The 23,396-nt window shown below is 36.1% G+C and overlaps 3 protein-coding genes across 4 annotated transcripts; 2 read left to right on the forward strand and 1 right to left on the reverse strand.

The window, feature by feature from the left end:
* The first annotated feature begins 269 nt into the window (after nt 1–269).
* On the forward strand, nt 270–2,882 carry LOC116204503 (O-fucosyltransferase 30). 2 transcript variants are annotated; one of them, XM_031536621.1, is made up of 2 exons: nt 270–784; nt 1,248–2,882. In XM_031536621.1, exons 1-2 carry the CDS (start codon nt 285–287, stop codon nt 2,335–2,337), a joined length of 1,590 nt encoding a protein of 529 aa, XP_031392481.1. In that variant the 5' UTR covers nt 270–284; the 3' UTR covers nt 2,338–2,882. The 2 variants fall into 2 exon arrangements, with proteins under 2 accessions (XP_031392481.1, XP_031392482.1); XM_031536622.1 differs by having other exon boundaries at nt 1,404–2,882.
* Nucleotides 2,883–3,812: 930 nt separating this feature from the next.
* LOC116202824 (probable inactive receptor kinase At1g27190) lies at nt 3,813–5,752 on the reverse strand. The gene is made up of 3 exons (XM_031534446.1): nt 5,740–5,752; nt 4,398–4,484; nt 3,813–4,255 (listed from the first exon to the last, which is right to left on the reverse strand). The coding sequence occupies exons 1-3, from the start codon at nt 5,750–5,752 to the stop codon at nt 3,813–3,815; spliced, it is 543 nt and encodes a 180-aa protein (XP_031390306.1).
* Nucleotides 5,753–6,817: 1,065 nt separating this feature from the next.
* LOC116205140 (peroxisomal acyl-coenzyme A oxidase 1) lies at nt 6,818–12,147 on the forward strand. The gene is made up of 14 exons (XM_031537636.1): nt 6,818–7,130; nt 7,609–7,717; nt 7,800–7,861; nt 8,067–8,276; nt 8,486–8,573; nt 8,657–8,819; nt 9,041–9,239; nt 9,603–9,800; nt 10,024–10,155; nt 10,266–10,386; nt 10,720–10,830; nt 11,088–11,157; nt 11,410–11,593; nt 11,676–12,147. The coding sequence occupies exons 1-14, from the start codon at nt 6,993–6,995 to the stop codon at nt 11,883–11,885; spliced, it is 1,995 nt and encodes a 664-aa protein (XP_031393496.1). The 5' UTR covers nt 6,818–6,992; the 3' UTR covers nt 11,886–12,147.
* The last annotated feature ends 11,249 nt before the right edge of the window (nt 12,148–23,396 follow it).

Genomic DNA, 23,396 nt, shown 5'->3' on the forward strand with positions numbered 1-23,396 from the left:
CTATTTGGTTTGATTCGATGATTTTCTCCAAAACTGATAATGAAATGTTAAAAGAAAAAAAAAACGTAATCTCATGATACGGTAACTTTTTTTATTATTATTAAGCATAGGATTACTTCTGCAAATGATCTCGGCCAGTAGTACTTAAACTATATTTTAGGGCAAATTGGCACAGATTACCGAACTATTAGGATCGGATTGAGAATAAAAGAATATTATAGGACCAATTTACAGAAGAAAAATACTTGAGGGGCCAATTGAAATTTTCATAAACGGAGCCGGTGATGAATTCAGCGCCGAGGAAGATAGCGGAGGAGGAGGGAGAGGAAGAAAGTATGAACAGTCTCATCGAGCTCAGTGGCAGGGCGCAGAGACCGCCATGGCCGAGAAGGAAACCTCCCTCGAGATCTCTTCTCCTCTTCCCTTCTCTCCTCCTCCTCACCCTCCTCTTCTTCCTCTGCTACTATTCCTTTGTTTCCAAATCCGCCCTCACCGTCTTACGGGATCCCCTCCCTCCACCCGGCCTCCGCTGCAATCCCGAGATTCTGAGCTCCGGGGAGAGGTACCTGTGGTACGCCCCTCACAGCGGGTTCAGCAACCAGCTTTCGGAGCTGAGGAACGCTGCCCTGATGGCCGGGATCCTAAACAGGACGCTGGTCGTCCCGCCGGTGCTCGACCACCATGCTGTCGCCCTCGGGAGCTGCCCCAAGTTTAGGGTTATGGGCCCGACGCAGATCAGGGCCGCGGTCTGGGATCACACGGTGGAGCTCTTGAGAAGTGGGAGGTGAGTGCTAAGTAATGTGTTGTTTTAGTTAGTCTCAACTGATGCTATTAATGATGATTAAGCTGATGAATCCCCTGTGATGATAGTACATTGTCGAAAAGAATGGAAATTGGACAAATGGAGAGGCATATGCGTTAAATCTGTTCATGGATTGGTGAAAGTTTGCTTGTTGAGTTGTTGTTGTTGTTTGGTGATTTACTGCTATGTTTTTACGTCTTCTTCAGCTGGATTGATTGATTGATTCTAGTGTCCTAAATTTCTCAAAATGCATAAATTTTTTGCTGGCAAAGGAGATTTCTTTTGCGGCCATAGATAGGGAAATATTGTGTTGAAAATCGAAAAGTGATCTTTATTCTCTATATTGTCTTCCAGTATATATGAACTCAGATAAGATTTGTGAGTCTCAGCATGTGCTTCGGTCTTGAGAATTCACAGATACAGTGGTGTACTTTTCTTGCTTAAGGTATGTTTCCATGGCCGACATTGTGGATATCTCATCGCTGGTCTCCTCTTCATTGATCCAAACAATTGATTTCAGAGTTTTTGCGTCCCTCTTTTGTGGCTTGAACATAGAAAAGGCTTGCTCTGACAAATCGGGGGAAACCTTTCTGTTTAACAGACTAAAGCAATGTGGGTATTTTCTATCTGGGGTTGATGGTAATGTTGATAATTGCTTGTACACAATAGAGGAAGACTGCAGAAGTACTGTTTGGATATACCAGAGAGAGGATGAGGATGGGAAATTGGATGTGTTTCAACCCGACGAACAGTTGAAAAAGAAGAAGAATATTTCATACATAAGGAGGCGTCGTGATGTTTATAAGACTCTTGGGCCTGGGACTGAAGCTGATTCAGCAGCAGTTTTGGCCTTTGGAAGCCTTTTCACATCCCCATACAAAGGTTCACAACTTCTTATCGATATCACTGGAGCTCCAAGGGAACCAAAAATACAGTCATTGATAGACGAAATTGTGTTCCTTCCTTTTGTCCCTGAAATTGTGAGTGCAGGTAAGGAATTTGCTCAGAAAACTATAAATACGCAATATCTTTGTGCCCAGTTGAGGTTGTTAGACGGGCAGTTTAAGAACCACTGGAAGAGTACCTTTCTCGGGTTGAAACAAACAATTGGGTCTTTGAGGCAGAAGGTCCCTCTCCCTATTCATATTTTTGTGATGACTGATCTCCCTAAATCTAACTGGACCGGGAATTACTTGGGGGAATTGGCCCAAGATTTTAGTAGCTATAAGCTACACTTTTTGAAAGAAGAAGATGAGCTGGTTGCACGAACAGCAAAGGAACTGTCAGTTGCTGGGCACAGCCTCAGGATCGGGAAAATCCCACGTGGCTTTGATAGGGTCGACAAGCTGAGGAAGAGTTGCTCCCCTAAGGAGTTGTCGGATGTGCTTCTGTACATTGAGGAGATAGTTTGCAGCTGTGCTTCTCTGGGTTTCGTTGGGACTGCAGGGTCCACCATAGCTGAGAGCATAGAGCTGATGAGGAAGTATGATTCATGCTCACTCAATAGTCACCTAGGCCGAAAATTGGAGGTTTAATGCACTAAAGGCGCCTTTCTTGTCACTAGCGCACTTCCTAGGCCAACTTTGTGACCAAATTGGTGGCCTCATTCAGCAAATCACTCATCATTCTATTGCAGGTTCTGTTATTTTCAACAGTTCATCGAGGACCCACTCACCACCACAGGATGCTCCATTTGTGTTCTTGATTCATGTCAGGTGGAACCAAGTTTGGGTTTCCAATTGTTCCAACATTAGAGAATGCGCGGAATCTTTGCACTCACCAAAATATGAAATGGATCTTTCAGCTTCCTTGATGGCGGAACTAATGGCTTCCCTCCATCGAGGTTTCTCCCGTCAGAAGATGTCATTAAAAGCTTGCATGTCCGGCAGTATTTGACTCACTTTGTTGTTAGATAGTTCCATACCTTAATTTCCTTTTCACACTGTTTATAGATTAATTTTAGTATGTTTATATCAAGCAAGTCATAATATATTTTTTCCCCTTTTCCGAGAGCCAACGATCATCCAATCGGTTATTGGGATGACCTATCTATACATGATGGGGATGCCTTTATTTTGTCCGTTCTTATCTCTTTCCTGCCCGACATGATACATAGTTTGACATAACAATTAGCAGAGTGGAGGCACGGATGGCCTCCATCGTTGAATGTTTCTGCAATAGTTCTCAAATGCGGCCCCTTCTCTGTTTTCTGCTTTTCCATTGTTCTGGCCACCTCTCCCCTGTGCTGTAACTCCTCTCTCTTTTAGTGGCCAGTTTGAGAGAGGATGCGGATAGCCTTGACCACGGAACCTTTTGAGAAGGCGTCGGGCTTTCCATATAGCTAATGCTTCTGGTACATGCGTACAAGTCAATAGCAATTAATAACTACGAGTAGGATTGCAGAGACTTTGAATCAGCCGAAGTTGCCGATTAAAATGATGTTGGTTATGATCGAATTTGGGGCTGGAGAGAGGGTCCTCTGGAGGAGAGCATTTCGTTCATGTTAGGCTCTAGTCGAGTGTTCCTCTGCAGCCATACTTGAGTAAGATGGAAGGTTGAGCCTGCCTCGCCCATTCCAGTTCAGGACATAGAGGTGGCTCATCATTAGCATCTACGCCCGAACATGCTCAACTGAAGCCCAAGCTCATTACAGGTGCGCTGCAAACTACGAGATCACGCTAGCTCATCTGGTTACGAGTCAAGTGGGGGCACGGCATTGACGTGAGCACTCATGGAGGAAATGGACTTGACCATTGGAGCCTGATAATACCATTTTAATCAAAGCAATTTTGAAGGAAACCATAAGAGGAGGAAAACACGCCTATCCAATATCCCAATTTTGTGGACATTCTCCAGAAAAGGAAAAACAACATTAATTAAACGTTGGGCATTAGCATTTTTCTTTTTCTCCCAACACAAAAGATAATCATCTTCGAAGTCCAAAATTTCTCTACCAAATGGCACCGCAGTGTTCGAGTTTGGAAAGCAACCCCCGGAGCCGTGTTAAAGCTCAAATTACGCGCATCCTCCAGAGCGCGAGACTCAGCAAGATCGAGCCTACTGCTCCCGATACTCCAGCAGCTAATACAATCGCAATCTTCTTCCTGTTACTTACACGGCACTTCCCCATAGGTTTCCCGCAGAGTCCCTGGTTCCCAGCAAAATCCGCCTTGTCAAAACGAGTCAAGTTTGGAGGAATAACGCCTTCGAGATTATTATTTGCAACTGAAAATTCATTGAGCCTCCCCGCAGAAGGAAGTTCATACGGTATGGTTCCCGAGAAACGATTATTGGACAGGAGGAGAACGTTCAGGAAGGAGCAGTTTGCAATCCCGACGGGCAGTCGGCCTGACAGAAGATTGTCGGAAAGAATGAGAACCGTTACGTAAGGCACCCACGTGCGTATTAAACTAGGAATCGGCCCATATAGCTTGTTCCCTTGGAGATCTAAACCTGTCAAGAGTCTACAGAGTCACAACGATTCTGGAATCTTCCCCGACAGGTTCATGTCGCGGAATGAAGGATTCAGCACCCGACTTTCATTGCCCGGCCAGCATTCGACACCGTGGAAATCGATTGGACATACATATAATACCAATAAGCAGAGAGGCAGAGTCCCTGAGTAAATTCAATAATGGCAGCTTGAAGTTTTTGGGCTTTGAATTCACGAAGAATGCAGTTGCTGGTTCAGTGTATACAAAACAAAATAGCAGCTAATGCAAGTGCTTCCAAAACAGTTTAGTTAATCTATACTAAATTTCAATACTTAAAGCTCATAATTTTATATAAATTATTAATAATTTAATCAAAAACTTCAAAGTTCAGTTAATCTATTATTGAGAGAGAGTGTTTTTTTTTTCTCAATTAACATTATCGACCTGCTTAAATGACTTTTACATTCTTGAAATGCCTTATTTTTGTATGGACATGTTTACAATATTTAGATTAAGAAAATAAACCATGATATAAGATACATCTTAACGAAAAAGTAAATTACAATAGTTATTTTTTGTCTCGAATCATTATAATCCGATGAATGACCAAATAAATTTTGCCGATTCTCAAAGCACGCAGGACATCGGAGAGGACACTCTTATATGCCAAAGAGTTGTATTGCATTGATCATTGTTGTTTCGTACATTTCAATTGAGTGAAATATTCTCCTAATTAATTAGTGTTGTTAATCATTGCAAAAGCATTTCAGTGTTCCATTTTTCTTTTTAATTTTACTTGTAAACATCATAATTAGAGTTGAAGTTGAAAACCTAATATATTTAAATACGTTAATTAAATAATTGCATAAATTTTTCATTGTTTCATTCAGTATTTTTTTTAAATTTAATGTTGTAAATATTAAAAGTTGAAATGAAGTTAAGAATCGTACAGGCAACATTTATCAAAGCATTAATTATTTCTCAAATCAATCTTTTTTTTTTTTGCTTGAAAGGCAATTCTTATTTCTCAAATCAATCTTATTATGGAACATAGATGGATTTTTATCAATTTAATTGTCATGAATTGATGCTATAAGCAACTTCACAATTTTTTTTTACTGAAAAATGCATATTATTAATAAATAGTAGCATCTCCATTGATGTATAAGCACGTATAATATGCAATCATGTAATGAGCGAAGATGCATCAGCACGAAAAAAATGTGAAAGCTATGAAAGATTCCAATCTATCCATAGCATGTAAATGCACTTGACGCACGCGCGAATTTGATCACGTGCAAAAACTATCTCAAAAAACAAAAGGGAAAAAAATTGAGGAAAAGCATGTCGGTTTTGAACAAAAAAGAAGAAAAAGGGCAAAAAAAAAAAACCAAAAGTGAAAAACAATGGGCGCGTGAAGGGTCAAGCAAAGAAAAGTCAGCCTGTCGTCAAACCATTCGTGCACCGGGAGCATGCTCGCCGGCCGTCTAGCAAAAGGCACACCTGGTGCGGCCATAGCGGTTGGACTTGATCCGAATTGGGAAATACCCATCCGAAACTACCAAAATTAGCTAGGAGATCTGACCGCCTGAAGTATAAAGAAAATAACAAAATAAATAATTTTAATTTCTTTCCACAAAGTTTAACGAGTGTCAAATAAAATGACCTCACAATTTTCATTTTTATTCCACCACAAGGCCATAATTTCAACCAAATCTCGATCACGACCGATTCAATTCGTTAAGACTTTGTTTCAAATTATAATTTTACTCGGCATAACTTTATTTTTCTCCCAATTCAACAATACAATCATTATTTTTTTTTATATTTTTCTCTAATTTAATAATAAATTCTTTCACTTACTTTTTCCTTCTAACCATTTTATAATCAATGTTAATAATAAATTTATCATATAGTTTCACATCTATATTAATATATCAATTTTTTAATAATAAATTTCTCATTTACTTTCATATCTATATATACATGTATATATATATGTCAATATATTTAACAATTATCATCATTGCATAAATCAAGTTGAATTGAATCATTATCTAATTCGAAAACCAAATTGCAAGCTAATCGATTTAAGGTTTTGATCTCCTTTTTTCTTAAATTCAGGTCGGTTTGGGTCTTTATCGTGTCAGCTTAGCGACTGACCGGAGATTCATTATGAGGGGGCTTTAATCTACTCGAGACTTGAAATAATTTTTTTGGATTTCGTTGGGTCGATTATCGAATTTTCAGTTTTTCTACTCACGCCCCGAACTTTTTTTTTTTTTTGGGATAAATATCACCCCTCGAACGAATCCGGTCATCCCAAGGAGCATGAACCCGGTCCATAAATATCAGTTACTCATAACTTATCCGATCAATGGCATACGCCGCCTCGTGTTCCTTGGAAATCTCAAAGACTAAATAAAAATAATTTATCCATAAAAAAATAATAATAATAATTTAGCGAATCAATGGTATGGTTCCTTGGGAATCGGAATTTCAAAGATTAAAAATAAATAAATAAATTGGCTTTTTCCATGTCATTTCATATATTTCATCATCGCCTACACCTACTCTCTCTCCTCATCCGTCCGCCCACGGCCCCATTCCGCATATAATTTCCCTCTCGCTCGACTCTCCCTCAATCTCTCTCTCTCTCTCTCTCTCTCTCTCTCTATTTGTTGACACATAACACAGCGATTTGCTTCATCGCCATTGCTTGCTTTGCTTCTGGGCTCCGAGCTTTCAATTCGACCATGGAGGGAGTGGACCACTTGGCTCATGAGAGGCAGAAGGCGCAGTTCGATGTGGAGGAGATGAAGGTCGTCTGGGCGGGCTCCCGCCACGCCTTGGAGCTCTCTGATCGTATCTCCCGTCTCGTCGCCAGCGATCCGGTCAGATTTTCCCCCCTCTCTCTCTCACTCTGTGTTCGTCGGCGTCTGTGCTTGAACTGTTGATGATTTGTAGCGTCGGTAAATTTGAGTATTCCGTTCCCAGCTCTTGATCGTGACAAATCCGGATACGCACTATTAACAATGTGCGATGTGAAGGAATGGTGATCTGGGGCATTTCCCCGAGCTTCTTAGCAGTAAAGTTAACTACTTGATAGGAATTGGAATTGGAATTGTTCCTCGGGATCTCCGATCTTATCTAATTTCTAACATAACAATGAGATACTGGAAACGGGTCTGATGTTCTTGGGGACCTCTTGAATTGCATAGCCTTTGGGCAGCACAGTCCAATAGGGGAGTCTGGGGACTAGGGTGTTCATTGGAGGGAAACATTATAATTGGCTCTTTGCTGCAATTTTTGTATTGCACACAGAACTTGTGCTTAAAATTTTGATTATTCCCGATGGAACTTTGGTTGCAGGCTTTCCGGAAAGATAATAGAACCGTGCTAAGTAGGAAAGAGTTGTTCAAGAATACTCTGAGAAAAGCTGCCTATGCGTGGAAACGGATCATTGAGCTTCGGCTTACAGGTGTCATGAATTGCATACCTCTGTTAATTCCTCAGACTTATTCTGGTTGTTGTATCTGAATTTTATGTCTTCTATCTTGCAGAGGAAGAGGCGGCCAGACTGAGGTTTTATGTGGATGAACCTGCTTTTACAGATCTCCATTGGGTACTCCATTCTATTTTGCTTCAGTTGCATTTAAGTACATTCTTACTTCATTTGGTTACCTCTGACTACTTTGAAGCGCCATTATTGATACGATGCTTCTAATCTTGGAAATTGTGAACTGTAAAAATCTTTTCCCTTTTATTCATACATACGGTATATCCTATTTGGTTTTGTCTGATTATGTTGATCTCATATTTCTCTGAAGGGAATGTTCGTACCAGCCATTAAGGGACAGGGTACTGATGAGCAGCAGCAGAAGTGGCTGACTTTGGCGTATAAGATGCAAATAATTGGGTGTTATGCACAGACTGAACTCGGTCATGGCTCCAATGTCCAGGGTCTTGAGACCACAGCAACTTTTGATCCAAAGGCAGATGAATTCATCATTAATAGTCCGACATTGACGTCCAGCAAAGTGAGTATAACTAGAGAGAGTTTCCTTATTCTTATGTTTTGGCATTGTTTCTCATGACAGTCCATAATATGATTGGGCACCATTTGAAATACTTTGTCGTTTGATTTAGCTGGGCATGCCTTGATGCATCTTTGCACCAGGTCTTTCTTGTTGATTTGTCTAATGTTCTCAGACAAGGAGTCTTAACTATTATGTGATTTTGTTTGTAGTGGTGGCCCGGTGGACTGGGTAAAATTGCCACCCATGGTGTCATTTATGCACGTCTTATTACTGATGGCCAGGACCATGGAGTCCATGGTGAGTTCTTAACTGAAAGTGCCAACCTTTTCAGTTGAGACATTTTCTATACTATATTGATGATGTGTCATTCCCATATTTAGGTTTCATTGTTCAGCTGCGGAGCCTGGAAGATCACATGCCTCTTCCAGGAATTACCATTGGTGATATTGGAATGAAATTTGGAAATGGAGCTTACAACACCATGGACAATGGGGTCCTTAGGTTTGATAACGTGCGCATTCCAAGAGACCAAATGCTGATGAGGTTAATTTTATTTCTCTCTCTGTCTGTTCTTACATGCACATGCATAAAATCAGTAGAATGTTGCATTGATACTTTTCATAAATGAAAATTTTCTGTTCATTGCATGATAGGCTCAATCCATGGACATTATTTCCATTTGAAGGGAACATCTTATTTCTAGCATGCCTTGCATTCCACTAGTAGCTCGTTTCCATTTCTCAAATCCACTTTAAATGCCACAGGGTTTCACAGGTCACAAGAGAAGGGAAGTATGTGATGTCTAATGTTCCGCGACAGCTGGTCTATGGTACGATGGTGTATGTGCGTCAGACTATCGTCGTTGATGCTTCCTGTGCTTTGTCACGGGCAGTTACCATCGCTACAAGATACAGCGCTGTTCGTAGACAATTTGGCTCCCAGGATGGAGGTCCTGAGACTCAGGTAGTATAGAACATTTTTTAATTGCTCATCCTGATATGGTACCTCGAATTCTTGTGAAAATTTGAAATTGATTTTATTTTCCTCTGATGTTTAATCTTATTATATAGCTGAGATATTAATATCAGATTTTTGTAAAGTATTTATATCTCCGACGTTAATACCTTTCTTTCATGGCTTCAATTCTCATTTTCCTTTTCCTCTGGGTATTGGTCCTTGAGAAGTTCACAGAGATCCTGCACCTGAAAATTATGATCATATTCTAGAATTCTTGAAATTTCAAATTTTTAGTTGTATTTGATTGTACCACGTATAGTCTTGTTCGTTGTAATGCGTATGATTTGCTTTTTTCCTGCCCTATCTCAGGTGATCGATTACAAAACTCAGCAAAACAGACTCTTCCCTTTGCTGGCTTCGGCTTATGCCTTCAGATTTGTTGGTGAATGGTTGAAATGGCTCTACACGGATGTCACACAAAGGTTGCAAGCAAATGATTTCTCGACCCTTCCTGAGGCCCATGCTTGTACTGCAGGCTTGAAATCATTGACTACGTCTATCACAGCTGTATGTGAGACCTTTGGACTTTGAACTCTTACTTATCTCATATGAATTTCTGCTTCTCTTTCTCTCTCTCTCTCTCTTAAATAAAGAAAAAAAGATGCAATGTAATATGAGTAATTGTTAGTGTTTGATGTCTTACTAGTTTTTAATACAATTATTGGAGTGAGATAGAGACTTAGTTTCTTGAAATATGTTTCTTATGGGTTGTGCCTGCACTAACATGTAGGATGCCATTGAAGAGTGTCGAAAACTCTGTGGTGGCCATGGTTACCTATGCAGCAGCGGTCTTCCTGAGCTAATTGCTGTTTATGTTCCTGCCTGTACATATGAAGGAGACAATGTCGTTCTACTCTTACAGGTTTTTGAAATATGGAATTTACAATATCTGAATCATAAGTTTCTATTATACTGGTGCTGTAAAAATGTTATTTTTATCTTGTGGTTGATGATGTAGTGAAATTTCTGCAGGTTGCGAGGTATCTCATGAAGGCTGTTTCCCAGCTCCCATCTGGGAAAAAGCCTGTTGGAACGACTGCTTATATGGGCCGTGTGGAATATCTTATGCAATGTCGATCTGATGTCCAAAGAGGTAGTTATCCAATGTTCATTCAAAGGTGATTAGTTCCTGAAGCATAGAGATTTCATGTCAAAAGCTCTCTTCAATATATCATAAAATTATGAAGTTGATGGCATTAGTAGTATTATATTATATAATGGGTGTGAGGCGGAGGTAGAATTACAAACTTGAATGGAGGCATAGTTGATATACTGCTGGCATTAGTTGAATGAAGGCATTAGCTGATATACAATGTAGTGATATCGTGTATATCCAGCCTTGAGGTTTTTGTATTTAACGTGGACTTTCTTTTGCTGGATTTATGGACATGCGGATTCACTGTATATATGTTCAACTTGCTTGCAGCTGAGGATTGGCTGAAGCCTAATGTGGTCTTGCAGGCTTTCGAGGCAAGGGCAGCAAGAATGTCTGTTGCATGTGCTCAAAAGCTTGCTCAGTTCTCCAATTCTGAAGAAGGTATGCTGCTCCCGTCTTGTATTTATTTTCCGCATGGTGATTTTGCATTATTTTCAGCTATGTGATATTGCATGCAAGATGTGTGAGGTCCTTATCCAGAACTGTTTCCGTGGAGGAAGAAGGATCTTTTGTCTTAAATCCTTACGCGTTTTTCGACTCAGCTGAAAAGTCTAATCTTTTATCCTTGCTCGAAAGCTCGGAAGTGGTTACTATTCATGCTAAAGCTGGACAAATTCTCTGCCTTCTAAATACTGCAGGTTTTGCAGAACTGTCGCCTATCCTTGTCGAGGCTTCACTTGCTCATTGTCAATTGATTGTTGTTTCCAAGTAAGTTCTCTTTATGCTGATTTCTCTTTTAGATTTTCATAGCTCTTAGATATAATACTCCACTCAATGCCAATTATGACCTTTCATTGATTCTACGAAGTTCCCTATTCATTACTGGGAGATTTCTCATTGAATTGTTTAGTTCTATTATACTGGGGGAATCAAAATTTAAAGCCTGTTGATCCAAAAAAAAGATTCAATGCTCTTATAAATGGCTAGTCGATTGTGTGACAAAAATTATTCTGCTTGCAGATTCATCGAGAAATTACAGCAAGACATACCCGGAAAGGGTGTGAAAGAGCAACTAGAGGCCCTCTGCAGTGTTTATGCTCTGCATCTTCTGCACAAACACTCTGGGGACTTCCTTTCCACTGGTACCATCACGGCCAAGCAGGCTTCCCTTGCTAACGACCAGCTCCTCTCTCTCTATTCAAAGGTCGCTCCTTGACCACTTCTGCTACCGTGTATATAATTCCTGTGTGCAGATGTCCTGATTCTCTTTTTTTTGGGTTTTCTAGGTTCGCCCCAATGCAGTTGCCCTGGTCGATGCATTTAACTACACGGACCACTACCTTGGGTCAATCCTTGGCCGTTACGATGGTAATGTGTACCCGAAACTCTACGAGGAAGCTTGGAAAGACCCTCTGAATGAATATGTGGTGCCCGATGGCTTCCATGAGTACATCAGTCCGATGCTAAAGCAACAGCTTCGTAATGCGAGACTCTAAGGTCTCTTTCGACTATGCTCTGCATATGCGGTTCCATGTTTTAAGAATCATAACTTTTATCCTCAGAAATATAATTTTATGACGTGACAGTCTCTTCATGAATAAGGTTAGTTTGTTTTGAAGGAAGGCAGCAGAATGCCTGATGATGACTTCATGTTAGCAATTGGGAATGACAGTTTCTGTTCCAAGTGAACAGTACTATAGCATTTGATTCGTAAAACTCCCCTGGCTATATCGATTCTTTCGTCCCTGTTTTCGATTTTTTTCCTTCTTCAAGCCATATTATTGTAGTTTGAGCTTGAATTTTATTTTCCCCGTATATTATTATAACTAATATATATATATATATATATATAATGTTGTCTCCAGCACATTAAATGAGATTAGACAGGTAATTTTTTAAATATTATAAGGTTATAAAAGTAAATGTGTAAATAATATTGAGAATTAAAAGATACTATCTTAAAGAAAATAAATATTATACTAATGTTATATTTGCATAAATTAAATGCGAATAAGGAGTAATGTAATTGTAAATATATATCAAATTAAGTTACACGTATATTAAAAAATAAAATAATAATTTTTAAAAATTATCCTCAAAACTTAAATAGCACGAGGTTTGATTAATAATAGTACGAGGTTTGATTAAAATAAAAAAAATAATTGAGTCATTTTAATTTTAGCTAACTTTATATATTTAGATATATAAACTTGGCTAAAATTAATGGATTTGCGTGTATATATTATGGTCAATATACCTTAACGGGGAAAGATTATGTATACGTGGAGATAGAAATGAATTACGGTCAATAATTTAAATTGTTTAAGTATGATATTAAAAAAATATTAATTTTCACCTTCCAACATTAATAAATCGACTACAAAAGTATTTTTACCATCAATGATAATATCAATTTAATGTAAATTTTACCGTCGATATTATATAATAAATGGGTATAAAAAATTAATCAATAATGTAAATATTATAAATAATAGTAGCTGATATGAAAGTGAAGAATATATTAATTCGAATGTTATTGTTATTTCAATAGTAAATAAATATTCATAATCCAAGGAAAATAAAAAAAATTAATTATATGAATTTAAATTTTACTGAATAATGCTTTAAACTATTGCGAATCTTATAAAGTCTCAATTAAGTAATTCTCTTATGAAAGTAATTAATTCATTTTAGTTAAAATTAATCGAATTCACGAAATTTAATATATAATATTTGAGTAAGAATAGCACAACAAACAGTAAAATTTGAATTTTTGAAAATTAAAAAATTATCCTCAAGACTTTTTTTTTATAACTCATCATAAATTTCAATTAAGAGAATGTCGTTGAGTACAACAAAGAGATCAAGATCTCAAGAAATTACAATCGATAACAAAAGATAACAGGTAAATAAGTGTAATGAAAAAAATTATAGTTACTATTTTTTATCGGAATGGAAAAATGATAATTTTGAAAACATTATACTAGTATTTCTTATGTTTCTCCAATATATTTGTAGTGTATGAATTGATCAAAATTTGTAAAGATATTTGGATTAATTAGTAGATATTATATACTATAGAAAATGAAATATTTTCTCATGAAAATTTTGAAATTTAATTAAAATAAATAAATTTGATTTATGTAAATAAAAATATATTTGTGGTGAAAGTAACGCGAGCATTGCACAGCATGAAAATCTAGTGTACATATATAGACCAGTAACCGGCGAGGTTGAAGGATCTCACTTTATTTGACAAGCGGTGATAATTCCATTGATTAAAAAAGTATATACAACCTATCGAAAGAGAGTGTAACACAGTGGCGTAAGTTCTCGTCTATTGACTTATAACTCGTAAATTCAATACCTAGTGAGATTACCCGTGTACCATTTGTTATTTATTTAGATTTTTCTTTTTAGTGTACTAGGCCTTGAGCTTCGTTTGTAACCGGAAAAAAAAAAGTATATACAAACTCTCTGCTTTATATGATTTGTTGAATCAAATTAGCTACGCTGCAGGTCGTCTTCCAGTAAATTCTAGCATTGCGCTCTCTTCATAAATGATAGATATATGCAGTTCGTAACAACTTCAAAACGGTAAATTCGTGCATTGTGCTCCCTCCATATACACGCAGTCCATAACAGCTTCGAAATTGTTGCATCGAGCTTTTTTTCCTTCGACAGCCATGAGGACTCAAGTAAACTCAGATTCCCAGCCTACAATCCTCTTCTTAATCCTCGCCCTGCCAAGACGACTAGCCCATACGTCATTTGTTGTTTGACATGTGAAGAATAAATGGTCCTAACTTATTCACACACACAAAAAAAAAAAAGGTCTTAACTTCCTCTTCTCGTCCACAATACTTACACAACATATAAATAATATGTTTTTTTTTATATGCCCCATTTTTGTCATCCTATCCTTCGTGCTTAATTTTGTTTTGTAATGCCAGCCAACATATAAAAGAAATATCGAGAAATGTTTCCTTTGAAATATCAGATAGTTTTGCACATGGGGGATTTTCTGTGGGGAACAGTAGGCAGAAAACATTGACTTCAGCCACATAGCCATTCACTTCGGCCTTTCAGCCATACCCATTCATTTCCTTTTTTCTTTTTTCCTTTTTTTGAATTGAAAATTTAAAAATAAGTATGTGCATGGAACACTTGACAGGAAAACCTTTGCCATAGCCATTAAAAAAAGAAATAAGAATCAACACGACATAAAAAAAAAAAAAAGTAGGGTCAATGCCATAAATCTTGTACGCACACGGACAAAAGTCCTTCAGATCAGCTGGAAGTAGCAGATATGAATTTTTTCATCCACAGAAAAAGAAATTTTTTCGATGCCATGCTATGCTACTGCATTTTCATGTCGCTTCCAAGTTTTATATTAGGTAATCAATACAAAGTCAATCTTCTTCGTGGTCGCTTTGCTCTGCATGAAGTCATGACGGATTCTACTATTGTGACACGTTCACATGGAAGAAATAATCGCGCGAAATTCGACCTCTCAACGGGCAGAATGCTCCATAAACAAGTACAAGAACAATTGCAGAAAGCATAGGAAGAAAAGAGTGTTAATAGTCAACCGCCCGATAATATTTGCATGGGAACTTTATAGTTGAGATGTTTAACTTAAACACAAAGGGAGACAATTTTAGAAAATTTATTCCTATGATTTGAGATGTTTAACTTAAACACAAAGGGAGACAATTTTAGAAAATTTATTCTTATGATTGCATAGAAAGTTTTATAAGTCTGATACAATAAAATAAAAATTCTAATAGCTAATGAAGAAATACAATTTGACCTCCAACAACGTGTGTCACGAAGCATCCACCCCTTTTGATTGGCTTTGTCGTTTTATAATGCACGGTTGAGAGATCCGATACAGAATCCAAAAACGTGGGGAGTATAATAAAAATTTATGTGACGAGAATCAATAAATAATTACTTACCAACAAACAAAACCAAGAGGGGTGAATAATGGAGGTCACGTGACTTCTCAACTCAAAGCGAGGGGGCCCCACCGTTTGCTTGTCATCTACCCTTCAAGGTTCAAAGTTCAAACCGTCGCCCATCATATCGTCTCGTCCTCCCCTCCGTTGACCGTCCCCTCAAACCCGCAATCAACTTGACGTAAACTATATATTAATTGATTAATATAATCACTACAAATAATTTAACTAAAAATGCTCTTCTATCATTAATTAGATACTCCAAATTGACGGGTCCGATACTATAACTAATGACAAATTTGCTTGTGGGTGGTTTAGGATGTTGATTTGATAATCTAATTTTCCTCGGTCGAAAAGGGTCGAACCCAATACCCACAAAAACTATGAGCATAACTTAATGAATGATTAAAGATTCGATAGTACACGTTGGCTTTATTACTGGCCCAAAAATAAAAATGCTTTATTTTTAATAATTTTTTATTAAAAAGAAAGATTATTTAATATAATGTGGAGGAATAATTGATTCCTCAACACTTTGGAATATGCACAGCTCTTGTTCTCTCGTCTAATCCGGCTGTCCGCATTCTGTGAAGCTCCAATCTCTGAAGAATCATTAGGGAGCTGTCGATTTGGCATGAAATAATGTGGTCCTATAGCTAATATATAGTATATTATCTTCTGAACGCGCTAATTACCGGAGACCCACTGCCGCCCGGAGTCGCCTACGTCTACCTTTTCGGTTCGGGCTAATACGAAGCATGCATTGTTATGTCGCGTACGTTCTTACTTCTTTTTTGTATTCTATAAAATATATGCGGTCCATTTATTACGAAAATTACTCGTAAACTATGAGCTCCGCACAGAGAAAAGATAAATTGATGGATATAAATCGAGCGGATATAAAATATTCTTATCAACTCTCTCTCTCTCTATGTATATATATTCTAAGGAGCAGTTGAATGCTATTAAGTATTAACTACAAGTTAAGAGTCGATTGAATATGATTATTCGAACAACTTGCGATGTGCAACAATCAATTATCCTGAGCATATAATGATCGATGCTTGCATAATTTGACTTTTCTCGGTTGAAAACAGGCCGAAGCCGAAACAAACAAAAACTATGAGGAAAACTTAATGAATTATTAAAGATTTCATAGAACAATTGGCGTTTTATTATTACTATTACTATTGTTATTATTATTGGTCTTTTCAATATATATATGTGGACAAACAATTTGATTACTCAAAATTTTGGAATGTTCACAGCTATTGTTATCCCATCTAATCTGACTATCCGCATACTATGAACGATTAATGTGGGGGTGATATTCTGGTTCGCTATGTCCCTATTTTCTTTTAGTTGGCTAATATTTTGACTAAAAATGTCTATGCGTTAGTCCTTTCAGTCTCATTGTCATAATTCTTCAACGGCTATGCCACCAACATATCGAGAGGATGTAAGTAATGGGGTATATAAAGGAAATATTTATATTCTGGGGATTTTGATATGATGATGTACAATTCAGATATTATAAATGCATCTCAAGACAATACAATTGGGTTTACGGGCTCTCATTGGAGAATATGAAATGAAGTGGTCCTATAATAACTAATAAAAAGTATATTGAATTCCGTACTAATCTGGCTAATCTGGACCATGCAATTTATGTCGCATACGTTCTTATAACCTCCTTTTTGTATTTGTGCTTGTATTTTCTTGAGTCGCTATACAATATACATATCATATCCATTTAATATAAAAATGACTCGTAAACCGTATAAAGCTTTGGACACACAGATAAGATGGCTACTGGCTAGTACGTGCTTGACCCCCTGGAGGATAATTGATGTAATAAATCGAGCGAACATAATAGTGTGTTTGATTTTAGAATTATATAGAGTTGAGTTTTAATTTAATGGGGTTGTAATGATTGTATTATTGAATTATGAGAAAAAGTGTGAAAAAGTAATGAATAGTTGAGAGAATTTATTATTAAAAATTGAATTGAATTGTAAAAATAATTGAAGAAAAAAAATGTAATAATTATGTTGTTGACTTTTGTTGTATAGTGAGTAAATTTAAAGTTAAAGTTAAAATTTTAAAAATTGACTCTAAATTCAATCAGGTCGTAAGAAATTCTTATATTGTCTCCATATATCTATATATTGTTTAAGGAGCAGTTGAATGCTGCTAACTTCCAATTAATTAAGAGTCGTTTGATTATGATTTTCTCACCAACTTGCTATGCGCGACAATACGAGGAAGGCCTCTTGGCAACTATCGGTTGACCGGTGTATCTAATGATCGATGCAATACAGGTTGCACACAGGATGTATATATGTACTTTCTTATTAGTGTATGCTCCTATCCCGTGGGGAATTTATACATATTATATACGTGTTGCTAAACAATATAAACGTGCCGGGGGCAGGAGAAGCAATCAAGTAAACATCTCAGACTGAGAGACATTGTACATTTATATGTACATATAATATATATCATTATAAACAGTTAGGCATATTAAGTTGCACAGTGCCCCAAACAATTGATGCCGATGGGGAAGATGCATGACAAGACAAAGGGCGCTAATGGCCAAGAAATGAAAGTTGGACCTGAAAGTGTGGAGAAACATTTTTAGCTGGTTTTTTTTTTCCCTGTCTTTTCATATAAGGAAAGTTCATAGGTTTATGGTTAAAAAGAAAATAAAGAGATATAAAAGGTTTGATTAATGAAAACTGAATTCGATTTTTTTTTTAAATCAAGAGTTCATGATATGCTATTATACTATAGTCATTTTTTTTTTGGTATAGTTAGGCTTTTTTAGAAGTCCGAAATTTACAAATGTACACGCTCTCACTCATTAATTGCTTCTGTAAATTCACTCAACTTCCCCAACAATTTGGTACGTACCCACCCCCCAAAAAAACAAATCCCTCTCTCTCTCTCGACAGGTCCATTTCTCCGGACACAGACAATCTTAATAAAGAACATAAAAAATGGAGAACGGAAATAATTTTGATATTTGAGAGTTTAATAAGTTTCGATTAATCTAATGTGAGTCGAATCAGTTCAATAAGAAATAAAGCTCTTCCAGCGTGAACCTTTTTCATTTATAAGACTTGAATAAAAAATTTTGATTAAAGGAAATAAATGTTGAATCACTTGAATTAACTCATATTGGAGAAAGAAAAATAATTACCTACTAGGATTTTAGCATCTATGGGTCCCACGTGTCATTGTGAGTCACGTTCTTAAGTTATTGCAATTTGCCCCCGTCTCTTCTTCCAACGGTAGCACAAGGTACACATAGACAGAAACACATATGACAGAAACACGTATGACAGATTTTTTTTTTTTGGAGTTAATAAGGATAATTTGGAAATGTTCCTTTCGACCAACAACCAAGCCTAGCCATCCAATTAAAAAAAAAAAAGAAGAAAAAGGCCTAGTTCAAGTCTACCCTCAGGGACTCCAGAGAAAAGACTTGGGTTGGGCAATTTTTTTTTTTTTTGTGGAGTCAGATCTTTTCCAAGACGTCATATATAAATATAGATATATACATATCGTATATTTAGATATGCATATATATATATATATATATTTATTGCATAAGAGACAAAATCATCATACCATTATTTTTTTAAAAAGAGTATATATAATGCAGTAACGAACGTCATCTATTGGTGGGTAACAAAAAGGATTCGACTCTGATTATGGAGAACTTATTGGGTGATTCTATCTCGCCACGTAACGTAAGGAAGCACTAATCAAAATGCATGAAACTAAGAACTTGATGTTAATCACTTGAAAAATTGTCATAATTACTTTTCATTAAGGAATTCTTATTGTTTTTTTCCATCATGTTATTTAAGGTAGTATCTTTTAAAATTTTTTCCTTATTATGGGACTGTGCACCTTTATTAACTATTAGAATTTCTATTTATTATACTAAACTCTTAAACCTCAATTGCAAAAAAAAAAATATTCATCGTAACATTTGTTTGTTATTGTAACCTTTTCAAATTTTCCTTGAATATAAATGTTCAATTTTTCCTTGAATATAAGTGAAGTCCACGTAGCTATGTCAATGGAAATTAGTGATAAGGAAACAGGGGAAGGGGAACGAGTATATACAAGGATATAATTCTACATCCAGCCAATGAAAAGGAATATAATTTCTATATATGGACAGACGAGAATTGAAACCTTTATAGCTCCAAATAGAGGATGGATGTCCTACATAGGTAGATACGTAAAATCTCTAGCCATATTCTTCATCTTTTGGTCTATTTCTCGTATATGATCTTCATTTATGTGGTAAAAGTCACCGAAATACCGGGTAATATATATCAGAAAATTGTAAGATTGTAAGAGCTAGGATGCATGTCTGGATGATCGATATGTCTATCTACATACAAGATATACATATATGTGTGTGTGTGCGCGTGCGTATATATATGGACTTGATTAGATAAGTTTCTTTTTGTGCTCAAGTGTTCGGGAGTTTGTCGTTAAGCTCTACTAATAATTATGTACTCGACCCTCATATTTTGCTAGCTGGGTTGCTATACTACTACAAATACATATATTTATATATATATATATATATATATATATATCACATGTGGTTGGTTGCAAACTAAAAAGACATGCAACTTTTATACAAGAGCATGTCGGGCCATTGATTCCCATATGATGGGGGTAGACTATTGCATGGTGATGTTACGCCACGGTGACAAATGATCTAATCGACCAATTCTCCTAATTTTGGGTCAAGTGTCATACAACTCATATATCCAATAAATACTAGTAGTGCCAACAATAATCACCAAGTATTTCCGGAAACAATTTCTACTGATAAATTAGGCAATATATAATTTTTTTTTGGTGAATAGGGAATTTATAATTTTATTAAGTCCAGCAACTATCTCAGTGTATATGCCTTATTCCATATAGATTATACTTAATTCTTCTCCCATATGTAAATTGCATGCGTTGTGCTGTAGATATACTTAGTGACCTACTATTAGACGACGGTGGATCAATCAAGCAATGATGCAGTAGATCTCTTCGCGGAAGAATAATATGAGGCGGTTTCTGCATCATATTGACTAATATTGTTTTTTTTTTTTTCTCATTTCAATCAAGCAACGAAGCAGTATATTGACAATTTATATCTTTGATGTTAATTAACATGCAGAAGCAACGTAATAATCCCATGGTGTAATTTTGAATATTTTCCATTTTGTTCTTTGAGAATTCTATAAGCATGAGATACGTATTGGTGAAATTCTATAAATTTTATATCCGTTTCATGCTATCTTCTCGAACATATATATAAGCTTCATTTCCATGAGATCGATCGAATTTCCAGATACATCAATTCCTTTTCACGCATTTTCTACAAGCCTAAACTTTCAGTGGATATTGACACTTCTGTCATCCTATATTCCTCGCACATAGACATGGAAATTGGAGACTAGAAAAAACAATTAAATAATGTATATGGCTCCATATACATTGAATTAGTTACCAAATTTAATCAAATTCTAAATTGCCTTATTTATCATTAGAATTATTTCCGAAATACTTGGTGATTATTACAGGCAATATTAATTTCTTCCATTCATTAAACATACGAGTTGTAAGCCACAGGGTCCAATTTGGAGAATAGATCGATCCTAATCCTAATAATGCATGACGGGAGAAGAAGCGTTTACAATTAATGTGGAAAAAATTGCATTCATCCAATTTGACGTGTAAGAAGCATGAAAATGTTTCTTCTCTCTAAGAAATATGACTTGTGGGTCCTCTCCCAGAGGAAAAAACAGTAATAAATTTTCGCCAAAGAAAAACAGCCTTATTAGAATGAATTAATTGTTGAATAAAAATACCCGCGTATATATAATGACTAGAGACGTATCTGTGGTACGTGCAGAATTAATATGATTTAGAATTACTAATAAATGATCTCGTGATTAATATTAGGCTGACGCCGAATTAGATTAATTTCAACAAATAAGCGGAGATATACTCTTGATTTTATCAAAAAAATTACTAATTAATGAATGAATTTCAATTTACAATATATAAATTTAAGAAAAAGAAAATAGTAAATAAATCTAGATGAAGTATTAATGTTTTGAAAATTAATTAAAAGGTAAATTTTTTTTGGAAAAATTAAGAGTTTGTGCCGATCAATGTAAGGAGGCAAGAGGAGAGTGGGAGAGAAAATAGAGAAATAGGGAAGAGGAGAAAGTGAGGAAGTGGTGGCGTGGAGAGAATGTAATGTAAATCATACATTCTTGATTATATCCTTAATTTAGTGGTTGTTATTAATCAATTATATTTTTTAAAAGGTATATTAGGAAATTGAAAATTATACTACTACACTATTCTTCAAAACAATATATAAATATCTATTTTTTCTTAAACACATTTTTTTTTGTTATAAAGAAAGTCTAAGACCCAATATAATAAAAGAGAAATTTTGAATAATCAATAGAAAGACATGAGTAGTCCCATTAAATATCGAACTTTTGATCCTTAAGTGAATATGCGAGCACATACGTTACTATGGTACACCCTCTTTTGATTTTATTTTTTTTGCCCACGTTCATCATATGGGAAAAATGTGAACGGACTGCACGATCATCTTCCCTTCTTTTCCCACGGGGGGGGGGGGGGGGGGGGGGGGGGGGGGGGGGGGGGGGGGGGGGGGGGGGGGGGGGGGGGCGGGCGGGCATTCATCGTTTCCGTTTCTCCCCGGAAGAAAATCGGTTGTGAAGCAAAAACAAAAGTTTGTTAGCTAAGTGAATATAATATATATATATATATAAACAAATTGATATAAATTTAATGAATATTGTGTGGCATATTCGCCTCTTTGGAGGTTAGTGGCCTTTGCAAGGCCACATGACAAAACATTTATTATTATTATTATTTTATTTTATTTTCATGTGTATTTTATATTCAAAAGTCCGTCGTCAGTTTGCGTTTGGTTGGCTTACTAATAAGTAAAATTCTCTCAATCAATTTTTTTTTCATTCACATGATTGGAACCCTAAAATCTTATTTAGGTGAATCAAAACGCCTAACTGCTTAAATCAATCATTATTATTTATTTAACCAGAAAAAATCCTTGTTTATTATTTTCTTATTTTAAATCTATGATCGACTCACATCATGCATGTTATATTCAAGGGGAGGATGATCAATTGATTCCCTTCTAGCCTAGAGCATTACATATATATATATATATATATATATATATATATATAAAGATTTTGAGCTATTCATAGAGGAAGAATTGGCTCGGATAGTAAAGGGATTTACCTTTCTTACATTCTTAAGTTCGATTCCTTCTAGGAGATCACTGCATGCGAAGGTATTTTTTGGTTGTGCACAATCCACAAGAAAAAAAAGAAGCACATAAAAAAATTACGTAGTATTTCCATAAATGCATGTCATATAATGTACTAAAGTTACTAAAACACATGCACACACACGCATATGTATATACGGTGCACGGTGGCAACTGTCTCGGCAATATGTATAATATATATTTCCATCTCGCGAAACTTTGTAATCTGAAGTTTAGCATTTACATATATCCATTTCCATGTATCAGATATCAATCCCAAATCTGTCTCGGCATTATAATTAATTGTTCCATATTTACTTGGGATACATAAACTTGCATATTTGAATCATGCGCATCAAGCCGAAACTCAATTATATAAGTAATAGGTCATCTCAAAATTAATGAGATATAGTCAATATTTTACGGTGTAAAAATCTATTATCACTTAGACGTAACTACGAATCATATTATTATAATTATGAAAAGTGAAAATGATAAATCTGATATATTTATCCCTAAAATTATTCGCGTGGATCCAAATAATTGAGAACCGTCTAATATTTTTCCGATGGATTTTTGGGTGGCGAAATCAGTGACAAATAGATGTAGGGAGGATTATGATTACCCTTTCCCAAGTGGGCGAAGGGCTCTTTGAGAATTGGCCATCCTTCTAACTGTTA

This window comes from Punica granatum, chromosome 4 (genome assembly GCF_007655135.1).
Source record: "Punica granatum isolate Tunisia-2019 chromosome 4, ASM765513v2, whole genome shotgun sequence".
Taxonomy (NCBI): Eukaryota; Viridiplantae; Streptophyta; class Magnoliopsida; order Myrtales; family Lythraceae; genus Punica; species Punica granatum.

Excerpts from the sequence above, each read along its gene's own strand:
- LOC116204503 (XM_031536621.1), top strand. The coding sequence starts at position 285 with ATGAATTCAGCGCCGAGGAAGATAGCGGAGGAGGAGGGAGAGGAAGAA. Across the intron at positions 785-1,247 it reads GAGCTCTTGAGAAGTGGGAG|GTATGTTTCCATGGCCGACA; the intron begins GTGAGTGCTAAG and ends TTCTTGCTTAAG.
- LOC116202824 (XM_031534446.1), bottom strand. Across the intron at positions 4,256-4,397 it reads CTCTGCCTCTCTGCTTATTG|GTTTAGATCTCCAAGGGAAC; the intron begins GTATTATATGTA and ends GACTCTTGACAG.
- LOC116205140 (XM_031537636.1), top strand. The coding sequence starts at position 6,993 with ATGGAGGGAGTGGACCACTTGGCTCATGAGAGGCAGAAGGCGCAGTTC. Across the intron at positions 8,277-8,485 it reads CGACATTGACGTCCAGCAAA|TGGTGGCCCGGTGGACTGGG; the intron begins GTGAGTATAACT and ends TTTTGTTTGTAG. Across the intron at positions 10,387-10,719 it reads TCGATCTGATGTCCAAAGAG|CTGAGGATTGGCTGAAGCCT; the intron begins GTAGTTATCCAA and ends ACTTGCTTGCAG.